The sequence below is a fragment of the Lithobates pipiens genome, unplaced genomic scaffold (assembly GCF_037356315.1).
Source record: "Lithobates pipiens isolate NorthernLeopardFrog02 unplaced genomic scaffold, aLitPip1_a1.2 Scaffold_75, whole genome shotgun sequence".
NCBI classification, from domain to species: domain Eukaryota; kingdom Metazoa; phylum Chordata; class Amphibia; order Anura; family Ranidae; genus Lithobates; species Lithobates pipiens.
Window position 1 is genome coordinate 217,175 of NW_027507898.1, and position 20,010 is coordinate 237,184.

General features: G+C 46.1%; 1 protein-coding gene across 2 annotated transcripts in view; it reads right to left on the reverse strand.

Moving 5' to 3' along the window:
* Positions 1-16,169, reverse strand: part of LOC143959435 (uncharacterized) — a 116,732-nt gene extending 100,563 nt beyond the window's left edge. The window contains exon 1 of one of the 2 annotated variants that reach the window (XM_077468076.1): positions 15,671-16,169. In XM_077468076.1, the coding sequence (XP_077324202.1) occupies positions 15,671-15,851 (181 nt within the window). In that variant the 5' untranslated portion in view covers positions 15,852-16,169. The remainder of the gene's footprint in view (positions 1-15,670) is intronic. The other variant, XM_077468077.1, reaches the window with a different exon arrangement.
* Positions 16,170-20,010: the final 3,841 nt, after the last annotated feature.

Genomic DNA, 20,010 nt, shown 5'->3' on the forward strand with positions numbered 1-20,010 from the left:
TTTGACAAGTCAAACCCCGCACTCCCACAATTGCAGGGGCAGGATTTTGGGGGAGGCCTTTGTTTTCATCAACTTGGCTGGTGGCCCCCCCCCCCCCCATTTGATCATTACCCCCTTTTCTGGCTTCCCAGGATGCAGGCTCGGTTAAGGGCTAATATAGACCTTGGGGGCCCCACACCATTTTCTTTTTTTAATTTTGGCCTGGGGTCACTAAGGCTCGATTCACATCTATGCATGTTGCTTTTGAGCGTTTCTGCAGTGCTTTTTACTGTGCTTGCCATGTTTTTGGACACACGTTTTTACAGTTTTTTTTTGTTTTTTTACAGTGTGGTTGTTTAGCAACCAGCTATATACAGTGTAAAAATAAAAAAAATGCAAACCGCAAATCGCGGTACTTGTGTTTTGGATGTGGGTCCATTGACTTCTATTACATGCAAAACGCTGCATTTTGCATGAAAAGTCCCCGACCCTTTCCAAAACCTCAGAAGCACAAAAATGCATTGATGTGAACATGTTCCATAGGAACCCATGTTAAAAAATGTCCCTGCATTTCTGCAAAATGCATCAAAAAACGCATTTGTGTGATCAAGCCTTAAAATCTATTCCAGACCCAAAGTGGTTATTTTTTTTTTAATGCCGGTGTTCTGTCGATTACTGCAGATCATCAGATAATGTGTTCAATGATCTGCACATGCGCAGTAGTGCTGTCACTCCAGCTGATCTGCCGATCAGCTGGCGTGATGTCAACACTGCGCATATGCAGATTTCAGAGGCATTATCCGATGATCATCAAATCGTGGAGGCAGAATCTGATCGTCAGATTCTGCCTCACTCTCTTGCGACAATGTAAATCACTTGATTTATACCCTTGCCCTGGACTGACAGCCTGCCAGATCAGCTGAAGTGACATCGCTACTGCGCATACACAAATCGTCGAAGGCATTATTCGACGATCTGCAATAATCGACAGAATACCGCCCTTTTTTTGTTTGCTTTCTGTTGTCAGTGTGGAATCCTGCTCACAGCAGGCGAGTCAGTTGTTAAGGATGCGTTGGGTGCCGGTGTTCTGTAAAAAACTGTTCCCATCGGATAGTGTGCGGCCCGTACTGCGCAGGCCCAGTGCTTGTGCAGTACGGAGGACAAGGAGACTCCGAAAGTCTCCGAAGATGAACGGCGCCTGCGCACTGAGTCCAGGTTCAAGCCCCACCATCCAATCATCTTCGGAGACTTTCGGCATCTTCTTGTCCTCCGTACTGCGCAAGCGCAGTACAGGGCAGACACTATCCGACGGGGGGACAGTATTTGACACTACACCGGCTCCTTAATAACCAGCTATTTACTGGTTAAGGATGCTGGTGGCTGCTGACATTAAAATATAGCAAGATTTCACTACCAAAATACTGCATCACTTCAAGAAATAGCGCAGTTACAAAAAAGCTACAAGGCATTTTACCACTGATCTGAAAGCAATTGATACCACTTTGTGAATGGAGCCCTTTGACATTTACATATACTGATTAAAGGCCAATAATCCTAAAAGCAGCCACATCTTATACAGGACTCCTTGTTCAAGTAAAGTAGCTACTAGCTAATCACCAAGTAACTTGCCTATAATATTTACAATACCGTATATACTCGAGTATAGGCCGACCCGAATATAAGCCGAGGCCCCCAATTTACCCCCAAAAAAACTGGCAAACTTATTGACTCGTGTATAAGCCGAGGGTGAGACATGCCTGTCCATCCCTGTGTGTGTGTCCGTCCATCCCTGTGTGTCCGTCCATCCCTGTGTGTCCGTCCATCCCTGTGTGTCCGTCCATCCATCCCTGTGTGTGTGTGTGTCCATCCATCCATCCATCCCTGTGTGTGTGTGTCTCCATCCATCCATCCATCCATCCCTGTGTGTGTGTGTCTCCATCCATCCATCCATCCATCCCTGTGTGTGTGTGTCTCCATCCATCCATCCCTGTGTGTGTCTCCATCCGTGTGTGTGTGTGTGTGTGTGTGTGTGTGTGTGTGTGTGTGTGTGTCCAGCCTACCTTTGTCCCGAGCCTCCGTCCCGTGCCTTGCCTCCTTGCCTCCGTCCCGTGCCTTGCCTCCTTGCATCCGTCCCGTGTCGTGCCTTGCCTTGCCCCCGTCCCGTCCCGTCCCGTGCCGTGCCGTGCCTTGCCTTGCCTCCGTCCCGTGCCCTCTTCGTCGGCGGCCATTGTAAAGTTCAAAAGCTGCGCCGCCGCCTTCGCCTGTGATAGGCGGAACACTGAATTTCCCAGCAGCCTGTGTTCCGCCTATCACAGACGTCGTATCATCCTCGTCCGTAGTACGAGGATGATACGATGTCCGTGATAGGCGGAACACAGGCTGCTGGGAAATTCAGTGTTCCGCCTATCACAGGCGAAGGCGGAGCCGGAGGCGCGGCTTTTGAATAGAATGGCCGCTGTCTGTCTGCTCGACACGCTGATCGAGCGGGCAGACAGCGATGACTCGAGTATAAGCCGAGGGGGGCACTTTCAGCCTCAAAAAAGAGGCTGAAAATCTCGGCTTATACTCGAGTATATACGGTATTTGTGATATACAGATAGTAACAAAATTACCTTGTGTTGAGGTATCCTCCTTTGCAAATGCATTTCACAAGTATCTTCTTCAGGGTAGAATGAGGATGAAGGAGGAAATAGCAATAGTTAAAAAATAATAAATAAATTAAAAAAAAATATTTGACCCATGGCTGCAGTGGCTGAGCAAAAATACTCCTGGGGTGGACACCAAGACCACAATAGCTCCTTGTGACTGATAAAATGCAGCAGGTATATTAGGTGCTAGAAATCCACCAGCAAACCTCTTACAGAATTACTTATATAGGGAAGGACCTAAATCTCCATAATAGTTAAAATACAAGAGCCTAATCGTGTTTAGGAATGTATTCTCCAGCTACAATGCAGGCAAGATGTTGGGTGCAACCATTACCATATAAGCTGAAAATAAAATATTGAGTACTGAAAGAGATGCCCAGAGAGCGCCTCCAAGGCCATTTGTTAGTATCTGTATATCATATTGTAAATATTATGGGCCCCACTGTTGCCCCCTGGATGGTCTGACATAGACCCCTAGCCAACTTATGGCAAGGTTATATGGCCATGTTGGCCAGGTACTTTATGTTTTATACTATGGCCCTTTTTGTTGTTCTTTTATTGCACCTTGATGTTTTACTCCCAACTCGAATGGATCGTCTACTGAATTTGGGGTTCGCTCCTTCTCACTGGTATAGTCACTTGACAGTATACTCCATTGCCCTGGAATTGGCTCATATATTAATTACAGGATCCACTTCTGCTTTTACTATAATACTAATGCAATGTCTAAACCAATCAGAGAGTTTTATGTCCTGCCGTCCATGCTATAGCCAAATGACGGCCACAGCGTGGACCTGAATTTCCGGGAGGCCGTCAGATCACATGATCACAGATCCAAGTAAGGGTCCGATCCCGGCTGACAGCTGATGACATAATGTAAACAAAAGCTCTGTAATCTTTTTTTTCCTCCTCACGCTGACAGCATGAGAAGAAAAAAAAAAAAAAAAAAAAACCACAGCTGATCACCGGCTTATCCGCAAGGGACCTCGGTCCCAAAGAAGAGGCATTTATGCCTCATCTGTACCCACCAGTACCTCCTGCCAGTGCCACCTGCCATTGCCCACCAGTGCCACCTATCAGTGTAACCAATCAGTGCCGCCTCATCAGCGTACATCAATGAAGGAGAAATATTACCCGTTTGCAAAATTTTATAACAAAATATAAAAATAAAAAATATATTTATATATTTTTTTATATAAAAAATAAATAAATCTGAGGTGATCAAATACCACCAAAAGAAAGGTCTATTTGTGGGAAAACAATGATAAAAATTGAATTTGAGTACAGTGGAGCTTGACTGCACAATTGTCATTCAAAGTGCATCAGCGCTGAAAGCTGAAAATTGGTCTGGACAGGAGGGGGGTTTAAGTGCCTAGTAAGCAAGTGGTTTAACAACACGGTTAAGTGACTGGCTGTGCTCCGCACGGTCAAGCGTTTAGATGCAGATGTGATTTGTCTACAGGAAACTCATCTCTCCCCCGACTTCTACTCCTTTATTTGCCCAAAGACAGTTTTGTCACCAATATCAAGCAACATATACGGCGTATTCGAGAGGAGCGAGTGTCCTGATTCGAAGGGGTACACAATTTTCCTGCATGGAAGTTAAAATTCACCCAGATGGTCGCTATGCATTTGTATTGTGTGCTCTTTATGGGAAAAAGTATATAATAGCAGGGATGTACATTCCTCCACCGTTTTCAGCACATGTCCTTAAAATAGTCCAACAGTTAGGTAACTGGGGGCGTGGAGATGTAACAGTCCCCATCAGATCTTTATCAGTACCAGGCGGCTCTTTCATCCCAGTACTATCCTACTTAGAGGCAGGATTCTCACTTTTATCACAAACACTCCCCACAATACTTCTAAATACCTTATGGAAATATATAGAATTGATCAAAACTTAAAAGGGGTGTAAAGGAAAAAACATCCGACAATGCCGCCCCCCCAGCCCCCCTCCTGTTTTACTTACCTGACCCCTTGAAAGTCCCGTGCTCGGCCCCCCGACACCCTCTTCGCCGCTCAGCCTGGTCGCTGATTGGTTACAGTGGATGGTTTGAAAGCAGCGCAGCCATTGGCTCGCGCTGCTGTCAATCACATCCAATTACGTGGCACGGGGGGCGGGCCCGAGTGATACAGTGAGCGGCTATGGCCACCAGCTGTATCACGGGAGAGCGCCCGCAAGCACACCTCACCATGCGAGGGAGCTCGCATGAACGTGAGAAGTCCTTGCGGACGGGGGGGGGGCCCCCGAGACAGCCGTGGAGGTACCCCAGAAGACCAGGTTCGGGGCCACTTTGTGCAAAACGAGCTGCACAGTGGAGGTAAGTATAACATGTTTGTTATTTTAAAAAAAATAAAAAATTACCTTTACAACCACTTTAAGGATTTTCAATTCGGGGAGAGGGCGGGCGCTCGATATATCTCCCAGCTTTCCAACAGCACCGCATTTAAATCCTTTATGGAGCTACAAGAGGAGTTTGCCCTCCTTAGAACCCAATTTTACTAGTATCTGCAGCTAAGGCACGCCATTCAGAGTGAGACTAGAACCTCTTTGTTAGCATTAACGACACGTCCCTTGATGACCAATGTGCTGTTGACAGAGGGCAGGAAGGAAATGATCTCAAGAGTCTATTCTAGACTGTTACAATCCACATATGATGCTTCCAAACTTCATTGTAGAAGAGGGTGGGAAAAGGATCTGGGATCTATTGATAGGGAGACATGGGATCTATGCAAGACCTCCACCCCCTTGGTGTCAGTTTCAGCATCACATAAACTATCTCACCTATTACTACTAGAGTATATAGGGTGCCAGTTCACTTCATAAGTGGGGATTCAGAGACACGCCACTACTATGCCCAAAATGCAGCAGAAATAATGGCGATTTGTTGCATAAGTTGTGGAAATGGCCCAAAATGTTTCATTACTGGCACTTATCTTTTCTACTATCTCACAAGTATTTCAATTTCCACTGTCACATGATCCAGTTATTTGCTTGCTCGGTGCCTTGGAAATACCTTCACTTTCGCCAAACAGTCATACAGCAGTATCGGGTCTATTGTACATAGCACGCAAAATCATTGCGAGGCACTGGATAACTCAACAGGTATCAACAGCGAAGCAATGGGTTGATGTGGTAAACAGTACATTGATGCGTGAAAAACTCACTTAAACATAGGAATGTTCTTAAAATAATAATAATAATTCTACTCCCTGTGGCAAACATGGATGGACACACCTGGACTTGGTCCAATACAGTTGGTGAAGGACAGACTACTACAAAATGTGAACTGATAGATGTTGGGGCAAAACTGTAACTTAAGGAGAAACATATGGTTCTCATTTTAAGAATTGTCTACTGGGCCATGGTAGCTAATTTTGTTTGTAATATACTTGGGTGTGGGATTTTTATTTTTCCACTTTCTCTGTTCTATCTTGTCCCCTGTATGCACTAAGGATATGGACATAGAGTTCTGTATAGTTGCACACTGACAATGTAATGCTATGCAGCATCAGTTTTATGGATGTTTCAGTAAGTCCACTCAATATGCTGGTATCTTTTGACCATTTGTGATTTATATACAATATATTACCCTCTGTACTTGGATTTATTGCTGCACATAAGATCAGTATTTTTGTTTTGTTCTTCAGTAAATTTTTTCTCATTTAAAAGAAAATGAGATATCTATCTCTATCTCCAGTTAATTGGTGATTAGCTAGTAGACATTTTTCTTGAATGAAGGAGTCCAGTATAAGATGTGAATGCTTTTAGGACCAGTGGCAATCCAATCCATAACAGCTTTATTCATTAATAATTTGCATTGTCTTGTCTGTACAGTCTGACAAAACAAAAAATGCTTTCATTGTAAATACACAAAAATGCAGTTTATAGCACACCAACATAATATAAAAGATGGGTTGGGTCGAGCAACTAGATACCAAACATGTCAAGATTGTGCGCACCCCAGAAATGGCGACAAACTACTGTGCCCAAAATTTTTCATAGGCAAGGTTTTATAAGCCTATACAGCAGGGGTGTCCAACCTGAGGCCTAACACACAAAACTTAATTCGAAATGTTGAAGAAGGTTATTTATGGGAGTAAAATGTGTAAGACTGCCAACATCCTTAAAACATGACAAAAAAGGAGCATGCAACAAGTGCAACCGGGTGACGCCGCCCCCCCCCCCCCCCCCCTTGGACTTTTAAGGCAGAAATAAAAGTTAATGGAGTAAATAAAAGGCAACCATGTGCCACTTTTGAGTATACAGTATCGGATCCATTTTGTAGTCATAAACAATCACATTAAAATATAAAAAAAATTAAGCAATGAACCAATACATAGACATATATATCAAACACAAAGCTAATAATCCAGACCCCATTAGCTGTATGAAAAAACAGCTGAGGCCAGAATCCAGAGCGTCACTGATGTGGAGGTGCACAGCATAGGCCCGCCCCCTCGGGGCGTGATGACATCACTCACCGGCGAAAACAAAGTCCCCACCTGTGTTAGAGAAACACAGTGGGGACAGGTAGGAGCTCCTCCCCGCACATATGGCCTGCGTGGAGACAAGGAGAGCCCTGTCATCCATTTAGCCATGCACGGGTGGAGCCTACCCACCAGGTGTTTGTGAGGTGTGCTCCCTGGTATTAATCTACCCTGATGAAGGAAAATATGTACAAATAAAATTTCCCAAACATGTCGGGATGTATGCTACAAATCTTCAAGGATTGACCTCAGCAGTGCCTGGATTATTAGCTTTGGGATTGATATATATGTCTATGTATTAATTGGTTAATCTGTGTAATTTTTGTATATTTTAAATGTTAGGGCTGCACGATTCTGGCTAAAATGAGAATCACAATTTTTTTTTTTTGCTTAGAATAAAGATCAAGATTCTGGCAGTGTCTTTCACATTATACAAAAAAAAAAAAAAAAAAAAAAAAAAAAAGGGGCTAACTTTACTGGTTGTTTTTTTTTTTTTATTAAAGTGTATTTTCTCAATAAAATTGCATTTGAAAATACGGTGCGACATAAAATATTGCAACAAACACCATTTTATTCTCTAGCATCTCTGCAAAAAAAATAAAAAATCATGTTTTGGTGCTTGAAGTAATTTTATAGCAGAAACTAATGATTTTTTTGTTTTTAAGAAACAAATGTCAGAAAAGGTTTGGGCTTTAAAGAGGAAGTAAACCCTGATGGGTTTACTTCCTCTTTTTTTCCCTGCAAAGGTAAAGCATAATGGACTACTACGCATCGCATAGTAGCTCATTATGTGTCACTTACCTGACACAGGAGCCAGCGAAGTCGCCGCTGATCCCTGTAGTCCGCCGCATCCATCTTGCTGGTGGCGTCTCGCAGCTCCGACCAATGACAGCGGCGAAGCCGCGATGACGTCACTCCCGCGCATGCGCACGGGAGTCGCGTCTCGCAGCTCCGCCGCTGCCATACGGCGAAGCCGCGATGACGTCACTCCCGCACATGCGCACGGGAGTCGACAAATTAGGCAAATCCATTCTTGGATTTGCCGCATTTAGTGCGCCTGCGCGCCGCTGTCTACGTCGGGCAAATATCTCCTAAACCATATAGGTTTAGGAGATATTGCTTGGACCTACAGGTAAGCCTTAATCTAGGCTTACCTGTAGGTCAAAGTGGTTTGAAGGGGTTTACTTCCTCTTTAAAGTGGTTGTAAACCCTTACAAACCGCTTTGACCTACAGGTAAGCCTAGATTAAGGCTTACCTGTTGGTCCAATAAATATCTCCTAAACCTACACGGTTTAGGAGATATTTACTAAAAGACAGTCACCGCTGCCTACGGCGCATGCTCCGTAGACAGCGGCGCACAATCACAGTTAGCCTTGGTGATATGCCGTTAATGGCGGCTCCCGTATGCATGTGCGGGAGTGACGTCACTGCTGCCCTGGCGCTGTGAGTGGCCGGAGCAGCGATACCTGGAAGAAGATGGACGCTCCATACTACAGGGGACAGCGGTGACATCGCTGGCTCCTGTGTCAGGTAAGTGACACATAATGGGCTACTATGCATTATGCTTTACCTTTGCAGGGAGACAAAAAATAAGTAAACCCATCAGGGTTTACTTCCTCTTTAAATGGTTACATTTCCCTTATCTACATGGAGTTCTTTCCTTTTATGAAAGAAAGAAAAGATAGATACTTTGTTTCTACTTATTCGCTTATGGTAATAAAACTTGTCAGGCTGCTTGGATTTTTTTTTCCCAGCTGTGAGAACTCTGCACTTGTTGGAAAGATGGTGACATGCTGTTTTGAAGATCGGAAGGGAAAAAAGATTGCTTTTTTGATTCTTAACGATTGATCGTGCAGCTCTATTTAATGTGATTGTTTATGACTACAAATGTATCAGATACTGTGTACGCAATAAAAGTGGCACGTTTGCCAGGGCACTCGCGGTGTCCTCACCCAAAGCCAACCTGTCCCTCAGCTCCCGAATGCATTCCATGCATTAAGATAAAACACCTTCTGTGTGCAGCTTGCCTCTCAATACAGTGCCTTGAAAAGGTATTCATAAGTCCTTGAAATTTTCCACATTTTGTCATGTTACAACCAAAAACTTAAAGGTATTTTATTTGTACGCAAATTTATTTTATTAAGATTTTATGTGATAGACCAACACAAAGGGGCACATAATTGTCAAGTAAAAGGAAAATGATAAATTGTTTTCCAAATAAATATCTTTAACGTGTGGCGTGCATTTGTATTCTGCCCCCTTTACTCTGACACCCCTAACTAAAATCTAGTGGAACCAATTGCCTTCAAAAGTTCCCCAATTCAGGGCTCGACAAACCCCAGGCGCCAGGTCGCCAATGCGACCAGAAATCGCAACCTGGCACCTAAGCTGCCACCAGCCCACTCTATTGATGCCTCAGACAAGCAGCGCATTAACACTGACTGCCGTCCTCCTCCCTCCTCCATACTCAGCGGCACCGCGCTAAATGTGTGAAACTGACAACCAACGGCGAGAGGAGGATCTGTCAAATTTCAACTTGATGTCGAGGTGGGCGGGACCCAGCAGCTATCAAACACCAGCCAATGGGATCTGGGCGGGCCGCTACGTGTATGTGGCCCGTCCCTTTTCTTAAGCAGCCAATCGTTGGCTGGTGTTTGATAGCTGCTGAGTCCCGCCCACCCGTCCGGGCCCCACCCACCCCGGACGGATCCCGCTCACCCCGACATCAAGCTCAAATCTGACAGAACCGCCTCCGTTACTTGTCAGTTTCATACCCCAGCTGGGTCCCGCTCATTCCGCCATTAAGCTCAATTCTGACAGCTCCTCTGTTACATTTCAGTAAGAGTGCTCCGTGTGAAACCTGCCAGCACCAACCAGTGCCATCTACCAGTGCCACCGCCAATCAGTGCCACCTGCCACCAGTGCCACCACCAACCAGTACTACCGTCAGTCAGTGCCACCTGCCACCGCAATCAGTGCCACCGCCAATCAATGCCACCTGCAACCACTAATGCCACCTTCCACCACCAACCAGTGCCACCTGCCATCGCCAATCAGTGCCACTTACCACCGCCTACCAGTGCCACCACCTACCAGTGCTACCTGCCAACACCAACCAGTGCCATCTGCCAGTGACAACTAGTGCCATCACCAACCAGGGCCACCTGCCACTTCCAAACCAGTGCCACCTGCCAATCAGTGCCACGTGCCAGTGCCACTAGTGCCACCTGCCAGTTCCAAACCAGTGTCACCTGCCAATGCCAACCAGTGTCACCTGCCAATGCCATCTGGCAGTTCCACGTGCCTGCCAGTGGCAACCAGTGCCACCTGCCACCACCAATCAGTGCCACCTGCCAGTGCCACTGCCAATCAGTGCAACCTGCCACCACCTACCAGTGCCACCGCCAATCAGTGCCACCTGCCAATCAGTGCCACCACCAACCAGTGCCATCTACCAGTGACTAGTGCCACCGCCAACCAGGGCCACCTGCCATCACCAACCAGGGCCACTTGCAACTTCCAAACCAGTGCCACCTGCCAATCAGTGCCAATAGTGCCACCTGTCAGTTCCAAATCAGTGTCACCTGCCAGTTCCAACCAGTGTCACCTGCCAGTTCCAACCAGTGTCACCTGCCAGTTCCAACCAGTGTCACCTGCCAGTTCCAACCAGTGTCACCTGCCAGTTCCAACCAGTGTCACCTGCCAGTTCCATCTGGCAGTTCCACGTGCCTGCCAGTGGCAACCAGTGCCACCTGCCAGTGCCAGCCAGTTCCATCTGTTGCCAGCCTTACACTTTCTGGTCAGCCCATAACCCTGATGTAACAGCGTTTCATTGGAGTGATTGACTGGGTGCTCCATTGTGAGTTAGGGATAGGGGGTGAAAATGACTGGCCTTACCCTGGGAGCTGACAATCCATACCACTCAAAAAAAAACTGGCTCCTAACTTTTTTAACTGGCTCCTAAATTCAAAGCAAATTTGTCAACCCCTGCCCTAATTAGTAAATAGACTCCACCTGTGTGTAATTGAATCTCAGTATAAATACAGCTGTTCAGTGAAGCCCTCAGAGGTTTGTTAGAGAACCTTTGTGAACAAACAGAATCATGAAGGCCAAGGGACACACCAGACAAGTCAGTGATAAAGTTGTGGAAACGTTTAAAGAAGGGTTAGGGTATTAAAAAATATATATATCCCACGCTTTGATCATCTCATGGAGCACTGTTCAATCCATCATGCAAAAATGGAAAGAGTATGGCACACGTTACTTTTCTTCAGCAGGGACAGGGAAGCTGGTCAGAGTTGATAGGAAGATGGATAGAGCCAAATACAGGGCAATCTTAAAAGAAAACCTGTTAGGAGTCTGCAAAAGACTTGAGACCGGGGTGGAGGTTCACCTTCTAGCAGGACATTGACCCTAAACATACAGCCAGAGCTACAATGGAATGGTTTTGATCAAGAATATTCATGTGTAAAGCCCCATACACACTATCAGATTTTCTGCTGATTTTTTCCTTCAGATTTACCAAAACCATGTAGTGGAAGGGCCTGCCTGATTGCATACAAATTGAAACTCCTAAGGTTTGACCTCATATTATATGGTTTTGGTAAATCTGAACGAAAAATTCAGCAGAAAAACTGATAGGGTGTATGGGGCTTTAGAATGGCTAAATCAACGTCCAGACCTAAATCCAATTGAGAATCTGTGGCAAGACTTGAAAATTTCTGTTCACAGATGCTCTCCATTCAATCTGACAGAGCTTGAGCTATTTTGCAAAGAATGGGCAAAAATGTCAATCTCTAGATGTGCAAAGCTGGTAGAGACCTCCCTAAAAAGACTTGCAGCTGTAATTGCAGCAAAAAGGTTGTTCTACAAAGTATGGACTCAGGGGGGCTGAATACAAATGCACCCCACACTTTTCACGCATTTAGAAAACCATTTATCATCATTAGCCATCCACTTTACAATTATGCGCCACTTTGTGTTGGTCTATCACATAAAATCCCAATAAAATACATTTCCGTTTTTGGTTCTAACTAAGGATGAGCTCGGGCGTGTTCGCAAGCCGCTGCACGTGCAGAGCCCGCTAGGAAGTCGGCACTGCACAGCACTAACCACAGGCAGGGAGACATTGTCCCAATGCACAGCTGCAGAGATCAGTAATGTCTCACTGCCTGTGATTAGCGGTGTGCAGAGCCGACTTCCTGGTGGGCTCTGCGAACACGCCTGAGCTCATCCTTAGTTGTAACATAACAAAATGTGGAAAATTTCAAGGCACTGTACTTACCCGAGCCCCATCTCAATCCAGCGATGTTGTACAATTGACTCTACTTCCTGATACACAGCGGATGCCATTGGTTCCCGCTGCTGTCAAAGTCATGAGGTGAGAGAGGGGGCGGGGCAGAGCCATGGTGGCGTCTAAATGGACACACAGAGCAACGACTCTGCTTGCTGTGGGGGCACTTGGCAAGAAGGAAGGGAGGGGCCAAGATTGCCCCCGAGAAGAGGAGAATCTGGGCTTCTCTGTGCAAAACCACTGCACATAGCAAGCAAGTATAACAAGTTTGTTATTTTTAAACAAAACAAACAAATAAATAAATCCAACAAAACTTTAAAGCGGAGTTCCACCCAAAAGTGAAAGCTCCGCTTACCAACCTCCTCCTCCCCCTCCATTGCCACATTTGGCCCCTTCCAGGGGGGGGGGGTTTTGGGGGAAAGCAGTTACTGGTTTGACAGGTACCCTTCCCCACTTCTGGGAGACCTCGCTGCGGCAACCTCTGCCCCTCCTCCTTCATTCTCCACCGGACATTTAGGAAGCACATTGCGCTTCACTTCCGGTTTCCCTGTCCACAACAGTGTTAATTTAGTCGACTAAAACATTTTGGTCGACTAAATGAATACTATTTTAGTCAACTAAAATCCGCCTAAAACTAAAATGGCATTTTAGTCAAAAGACTAAGACTAAATTGAAATTTGACTTCAAAATTAACACTGGTCTGTAGTGCATGTTCATACCGCAATACCATAAATAACAACATATTCAATTTTTCACTGTAGCAGTATATAACGAGTTTGGAAATTGTACAGAAATGTTAAAGCGGGAGTTACGCAGTTTTTTTTGTTTTTTAAGTCAGCAGCTACAAATACTGCATTTAAAATATGGACACTTACCAGTCCAGCGTGCCCACGATGTCGGCACCCGCAGCCGATCTGTCGCTCAGCTCTCGGGTGCTACCGCCACCATTTTGGCTATGGGAATCAGGAAGTGAAGCCTTGCGGCTTCACTTCCCGGTTCCCTACTGCGGATGCATGAGTCGCGCTGCGCAATAAGGGCAGTCCCTGCTGTCTCTGAGATCCGTGTGTTTCCCAGCAGACAGCGGGGTGGTAGAGGAAGTGGCGTAAATACCCGCACCGGAGAGGGGGGGGGTTCCGACGAGCGGAAGTTCCACTTTAGGGTGGAACTCTGCTTTAAGTAATGCATTACAAATGAATTACACCCATTAGATGTGACAACTAAAATTTGTTTTAGTCGACTAAAATATACTGGAGATTTAATCGACTAAATATGACTAAAACAATTGCAGAAGACTGAAATAGGAATAAAATGGCATGTTAGTTTTAGTCCTTATGCCCTGTACACACGGTCGGACTTTGACGGAAAATGTGCGATTGGACCGTGTTGTCGGAAAAACTAGATCGTGTGGGGACTCCAATGGACTTTTTCCATCAGACTTTCTGACACACAAAGTTCGAGAGCTGGATCTAAAATTTTCCGACAACAAAATATGATCGTTTAAATTCCGAAGGACAAAGTGCCATGCACGCTCAGAATAAAGTTACGAGACGAAAGCTATTGGTTACTGTCCTCTTTATAGTCCCGTCGTATGTGGTTTACGTCACATCGTTCTGATTAAGGATGAGCGTGTTTGCATAGTTCACGTGCAGAGCCCGCCAGGAAGTCGGCGCAGCGCTGTGCTAATCGCAGGCAGCGAGTCATTGCCCCAATGCGCAGCTGCATAGATTGGGAAATGTCTCACAGCCTGTGATTAGCACAGCGCTGCGCTGACTTCCCGGCGGGCTCTGCACGTGGACCATGCGAACACGCCTGAGCTCATCCCTAGTTCTGAACAATCGGATTTTCCAACAACTTTGTGTGACTGTGTATATGCAAGGCAAATTTGGGCCAAAATCAGTCAGAAAAAATACGTCGGATTTTGACGTCGGAAATGTCCAGCCGTGTGTACGGGGCATAAGACTAAAACTAAATTGAAATGTGCCGCCAAAATTAACACTGTACCACGAATGGCGGCGGCAGCACCCGAGCGCCAATCGGAAAATATCAGCTGGGCTGCCGAAATCACGGGATTCCCCAGGCAGGTAAGTGTCCCAATATTAAAATATCAGCAGCTACAGTATTTGTAGCTGCTGATTTTTAATATCACTTTAAAGAGGAAGTAAACCCTGATGAGTTTACTTCCTCTTTTTTTCCTTGCAAAGGTAAAGCATAATGGACTACTATGCATTGCATAGTAGCCCATTATGTGTCACTTACCTGACACAGGAGCCAGCGAAGTCGCCGCTGTCCCCTGTAGTCCGCCGCATCCATCTTGCTGGTGGCGTCTCACAGCTCCGCCGCTGTCATTCGGCGAAGCCGCGATGACGTCACTCCCGTGCATGCGCACGGGAGTCGACAAATGCGGCAGCTCCATTCTTGGAACTGCCGCGCTCAGTGCGCCTGCGCGCCGCTGTCTACGGCGCATGCGCCGTAGACAGCGGTGCCCGTTTTCGGGCAAATATCTCCTAAACCATATAGGTTTAGGAGATATTGCTTGGACCTACAGGTAAGCCTTAATCTAGGCTTACCTGTAGATCAAAGTGGTTTGTAAGGGTTTACAACCACTTTAAATCCAGGACTTTAGTTCTGCTTTAACATATTTAGAGATCTGACAGGGTCTCTTTAAAGGCTCAACGTCCTATGAATTCTTTTACATAAGGCTACAACCATTATTCTCAAAGATCAATTAATGCCGGGTATTTTAGAAACTCTTTTTTATCAACTCAGATGATTGATGACAATGGCTGGATGTTTGTTAAACTGGGAAAAGCCTGGCCATAGGCACTGTAATGTTTTACAGGTTAGAGCCACATCCCATCCTCAGCTATATTAGGAGTGTGTAAATAATGACAATAGGATGCAATGGGCAGGACGTTGAGATCGGGGGGTTGGCCCTATAAGCGGACAATCCATGCTGTGATTACAGAACGGAAGCAAAGCGCGGCTTTAGGTTCCGCTGAGGACACACATGTCCTGGAGTGCCAGTCAGCATATGACTTGTAGTCCCACCACACTACAGCGCCCCATGTGGCGAGACGCTGCAGTGACGGAAGCGCCGCGCTTCCTCTCACAGCCCCAAGCATTCTGCATTCTACAATCCACTACACAGCCTGCAATACCGGACACAGCCAGCGAGCGCCGCTAGAGCGCGCATCCTGTAATTACGTCTGTACACCGCCACGAGGCACTCTTTCCCCCCCAAGAAGCTCCGCCACTCACCCCCTGCGGCCTCCTCCTCCTTCCCTATCATCATCGGACTATCATGGTCTATGCTCCCGCTCCTCGATGGAGACTCTGTGCCCGAGGTGGTGTTGGTCCCTAGCGTCAGCTCCGCATCTTCCTCGCTCGGCGCAGAGCTCTCCATATCTCCTGACGTGCGTTCCTCCTTCGCCGGCTTCATTTGCGTCTGTCTGCGCTCTTATTGCAGGAACGTGAACGGTACAGACGGCGGCGGGCCCCTCCAGAGATAAGCGCCGTCTATAGCACCGCACGGGAGGGCGGGGCCTTCACTTGACGCGAAGGAAAGGACGGTGTCACCTACCGCCGAGCGCCGCACAGGACTGGGGGGCGGGGACAAGGACGTTGTGGGGGGCGGAGCTTGGAGCCCTGCGCCGCACAGGACTGGGAAGGATTGAGGTGGGTGACGTCACGTGAAAGGGGCTTGCGGAGGATTTCGGCGCCGCACGTGAATGAGGGGGAGCGCCTCATTGTGGGGCGTGTCCCCTCCTTCCTTTCATCAGGGCGCCGCACGGGACAGGGGGAGGAGACGCGTGGCAGCTCGGGCGGGGACAGCGTGGCTGCGACGACATGTTTAATGTGCTGAGTTCATGTGCGCGGCACCTTGTCCAACCCAGGCTGTACACGGGGCTTCTCCGCCTACTGCAGAGCCCCGTGCTGGGAGGTGAGGGTTCCCGCATCACATCATATACTGCCATGGCTTTATACTACAACTACTGTGGCGTCCAATGAGCTGCGAAGAACCGCTCTGCCCGCCCACTGGGCGCGTTACTGACGTCACTCACGCAGAGAATAGCGGGATCGTAGTGCCCCTGGCCTGTCACTATGGCAACGGGGCCCATGGGAGGGGAAGAGGCCCCCGATTTAACTGCTTATGAGCCAATGCGCACAGTCAGAATCTCTGCCTCATGTCCTGTCACTGTAACTGCAAGAAGCACGATATATACACACACACACATGTTTTCTAATAAAGTCATTGTAAGTGACATACAAAACGACAGCACAAAAATGTTTCAATAAAATGTGACTGATTTATCAAGGGTTGGTGGCTTGCTTGGTAAATTGTGCTTGTAGTTTGGTGCCCTTAGGGTTACACAGGAGACGTGTGCCATAGCTGTATATCCCGGGCACAGAAATATGTCAACAACATGCACAGTGCACAGTATGCCCAAAGGTACATCTGTATGAGTTTGAAAGGAATTTGCAAAGTGAATGTTAGTAAATAAGGGAAACCAGAGTTCGCTTTAAATACCCAATTATATGTGAGAGAAAATAAAGTGGAACTTTATGGCTAATATGGGCACACAGGTAGTGGTTTTTATTTCAGAAGAGATATGTTATGTCTCTTCTGCATTAACCTTTTGCCTACAGGGCACACGTGCCCCCTTCTGTGCCCAGGCCAATGTTCATCTTTCAGCGTTGTCGCACTTTGACAATTGCACGGTCATGCTACAATGTACCCAAATAATATTTTTAGCAGTTTTTTTCACACAAATAGAGCTTTCTTTTGGTGGTATTTAATCACCACTGGGTTTTTTATTTTTGCTTAAGAAACAACAAAAGCCCGAAAATTTTCAAAAAACAAAACTGCATTTTTTATTTTTATTTTTTATAAAATTTGCAATCAGGTCATTTTTCTCCTTCACTGACGTGTGCTGATGAGGCGGCACTGATGGAGCTGCACTGGTAGCTGGCACTGATGGAGTCTGATAGGTGGCACTGATGGGTTGTGATAGGCAGCACTAAGAGGTGGCACTGATGGGCACTGGTAGGTGGCACTGATTGGCAGCACTGCAGGGTACTAATAGGAGGCACTGGTTGGCCCTGATTAGCAAAAATGGTGGGCACAGATTGGGACAGATTTCCCTATAACAAAATCTGGCTGCCAGCTTTCTTCTATTCTTTTCACGCTAATCGTGAGGATAAAAAAAGATGGCACTAAGAGGTGGAACTGGTGGGCACTGATAGGTGGCAGTGATGGCCTCTGATGGGTACTGAGAGGTGGCACTGATGGATACTGATAAGCAGCACTGGTAGGTGACACTGATGATGAGGCACTGATTGGCAGCACTGATAGGTGTCACTGATTAGCAGCACTGGCGGGCACAGATTGGGGCCGATGTCCCTATAACAGAACCCAGCTACCGGCTTTCTTCTATTCTCCTCACGCTAATCGTGAGGAGAAAAAAAGACAGCATTTAGAGCTGGAACTGATGGGCACTCATAGGTGGCACTGATGGGCTCTGGTAGGTGGCACTGATGAGCACTGAGAGGTGGCACTGATGGACACTGATAAGCAGCACTGGTAGGTGACACTGATGATGAGGCACTGATTGGCAGCACTGATAGGTGGCACTGAGGCTACCACAGCGATCAGGTGACCCAGAATCGGAAATTCCAGTTCTCAATCGTTAGTACGGGGCCCGAAGCTCTCAATGTGATACGCATATATGTGGCCCCATGGAAAAAAGCCTAATGCAGTGTCACATATTTGTGTTACATTGGCAGGAAGGGGTTAGAGCTGGCCATACCCTAGTACAATTTAATTTAACTTTTTTTGTTTTAAGAAAATGTCAAGATCATTTAAGTGCGCCTGCTCCTCATTCCAGCATCTGGGTTTTGGCTGTTGCATTCTCCCTGTCTGTGTCTACCTGCTGGGTGATTGATGTGGTCAGTCACCTGTTATAGGCAGACCAGGTGCTCAGTCCTTTGCTTGCTCGCGAATGATATCTGTGGTGTTCCTGATCGAGCTCCCTATCTGCCTCCCCTGCCCTGCTTTTTAATTTTGTATTTCCCTGTGTATGACTTTGGACCAGATTATTGGACTATTCCTTGAACTCAGCCTGCCTTTTACCTGGACTGTCATTGAACCATGCTACCAGTCTGCTAACTGCAAGTTTCTCTTGGCTTTGCTCAGTTTTCATCTGCCCTGGTGGTCCTGGGGGCAACCAAGTACGGGTAGGCCTGCTTCCCTAAGGGAAAGGGGGCTGCTATAGGTGAAGCACACAGTAGCTAGCTATAGTGTCTGACCACCTGCTTTGGGCTAGACGTGACATTATTACAAGCCTATAACCAAAAAAAAAGTCTGTGACGGTGGACTCTACCCAGGCCCATTTATTTGCTGAGGAAATTTGCAAACTGACAAGTCCAGGAACTGTCTTTGCATATAAACGCACCTCCAGCAGTAACGCAGGAGCCAGAGCCCAAAGTTGACCCGCCTGACCGTTTTAATGGTGACCCCCATATGTTTTGCAACTTTAAAAATAGTTGTATGCTATACTTTAAACTTAAGCCACACTCTTCTAATTCGGAAGCACAGCGGGTTAACTTGATTATTACGTGGTTACAAGGGGCTCCCTAGTCTTGTGCTTTTAGTCTCCCCGCAGATGACCCAGCCAGAGGGTTAGTTGAAGAATTCTTCAAGGACCTGGGTTTACTATATGATGATCCTGATCATGCCCACTCAGCAGAAGCTAATCTTAAGTCATTACATAAGGGTAAACGCACCGCTAAACAATACTGTTCTGATTTCCGCCGCTGGACACCTGACTCGGGTGGAATGACCCAGCTCTAAGAAGCCAATTCAGGTTAGGCTTATCAGACTCTATCAAGTACTCATTAGTTAGTACACAACCCTGAACCAAAGGCGTTGAATGAAGTAACAATGTAAGTAGCCATATGTATAGACAGAAGTTTACGGAAAATAAATTTTTCTAATAGTTAGTAAGGTCAAATAGATATTTGCTTTTGACCATAGAGACAAGAAAATTTGAAGAAGGATGGAAATATTTTCTCAAACAAATACATTTCTTTTTCAATACGTTTTTATTACAGATTTTAGAGGATACAATGTATCATTTTAAATAAAATGTATCAGTAACATTACAGTATCAATTACTTACAAAACAGTAACAATGCATCAAGTAGAAAATTAGTTACAAAAGGCAGAGCAATAAGTTTACCAAAGTTAATAGTGCAATAACGATTTAACAATGTACTGTATATACAAACAGGAACTAAGCACAGATAACAAGGTAATTGAGTTAAATGCAAATATATTACCTTTCGCTATGTGTAGAACAAAGAATATATAGTATAGTAAACATAGAAATGTATAGTCAGAGGCCTCCACTGCAGGAGAGTCAAAGAGAATAAAAAGAAAGGGGGAAAGTGTAAAGAGGGAATGAAAAGAGAAGAAGGGGAGAGGTTGTTGGCGACACCCCAGGGTATCAAGTGCCTATAGCAGTGCATAACTGACTGTAGTTATAGAAGGATGAGAATATTGGATCCACAGGGTTTATATTAAAAAACATTCTCATGCA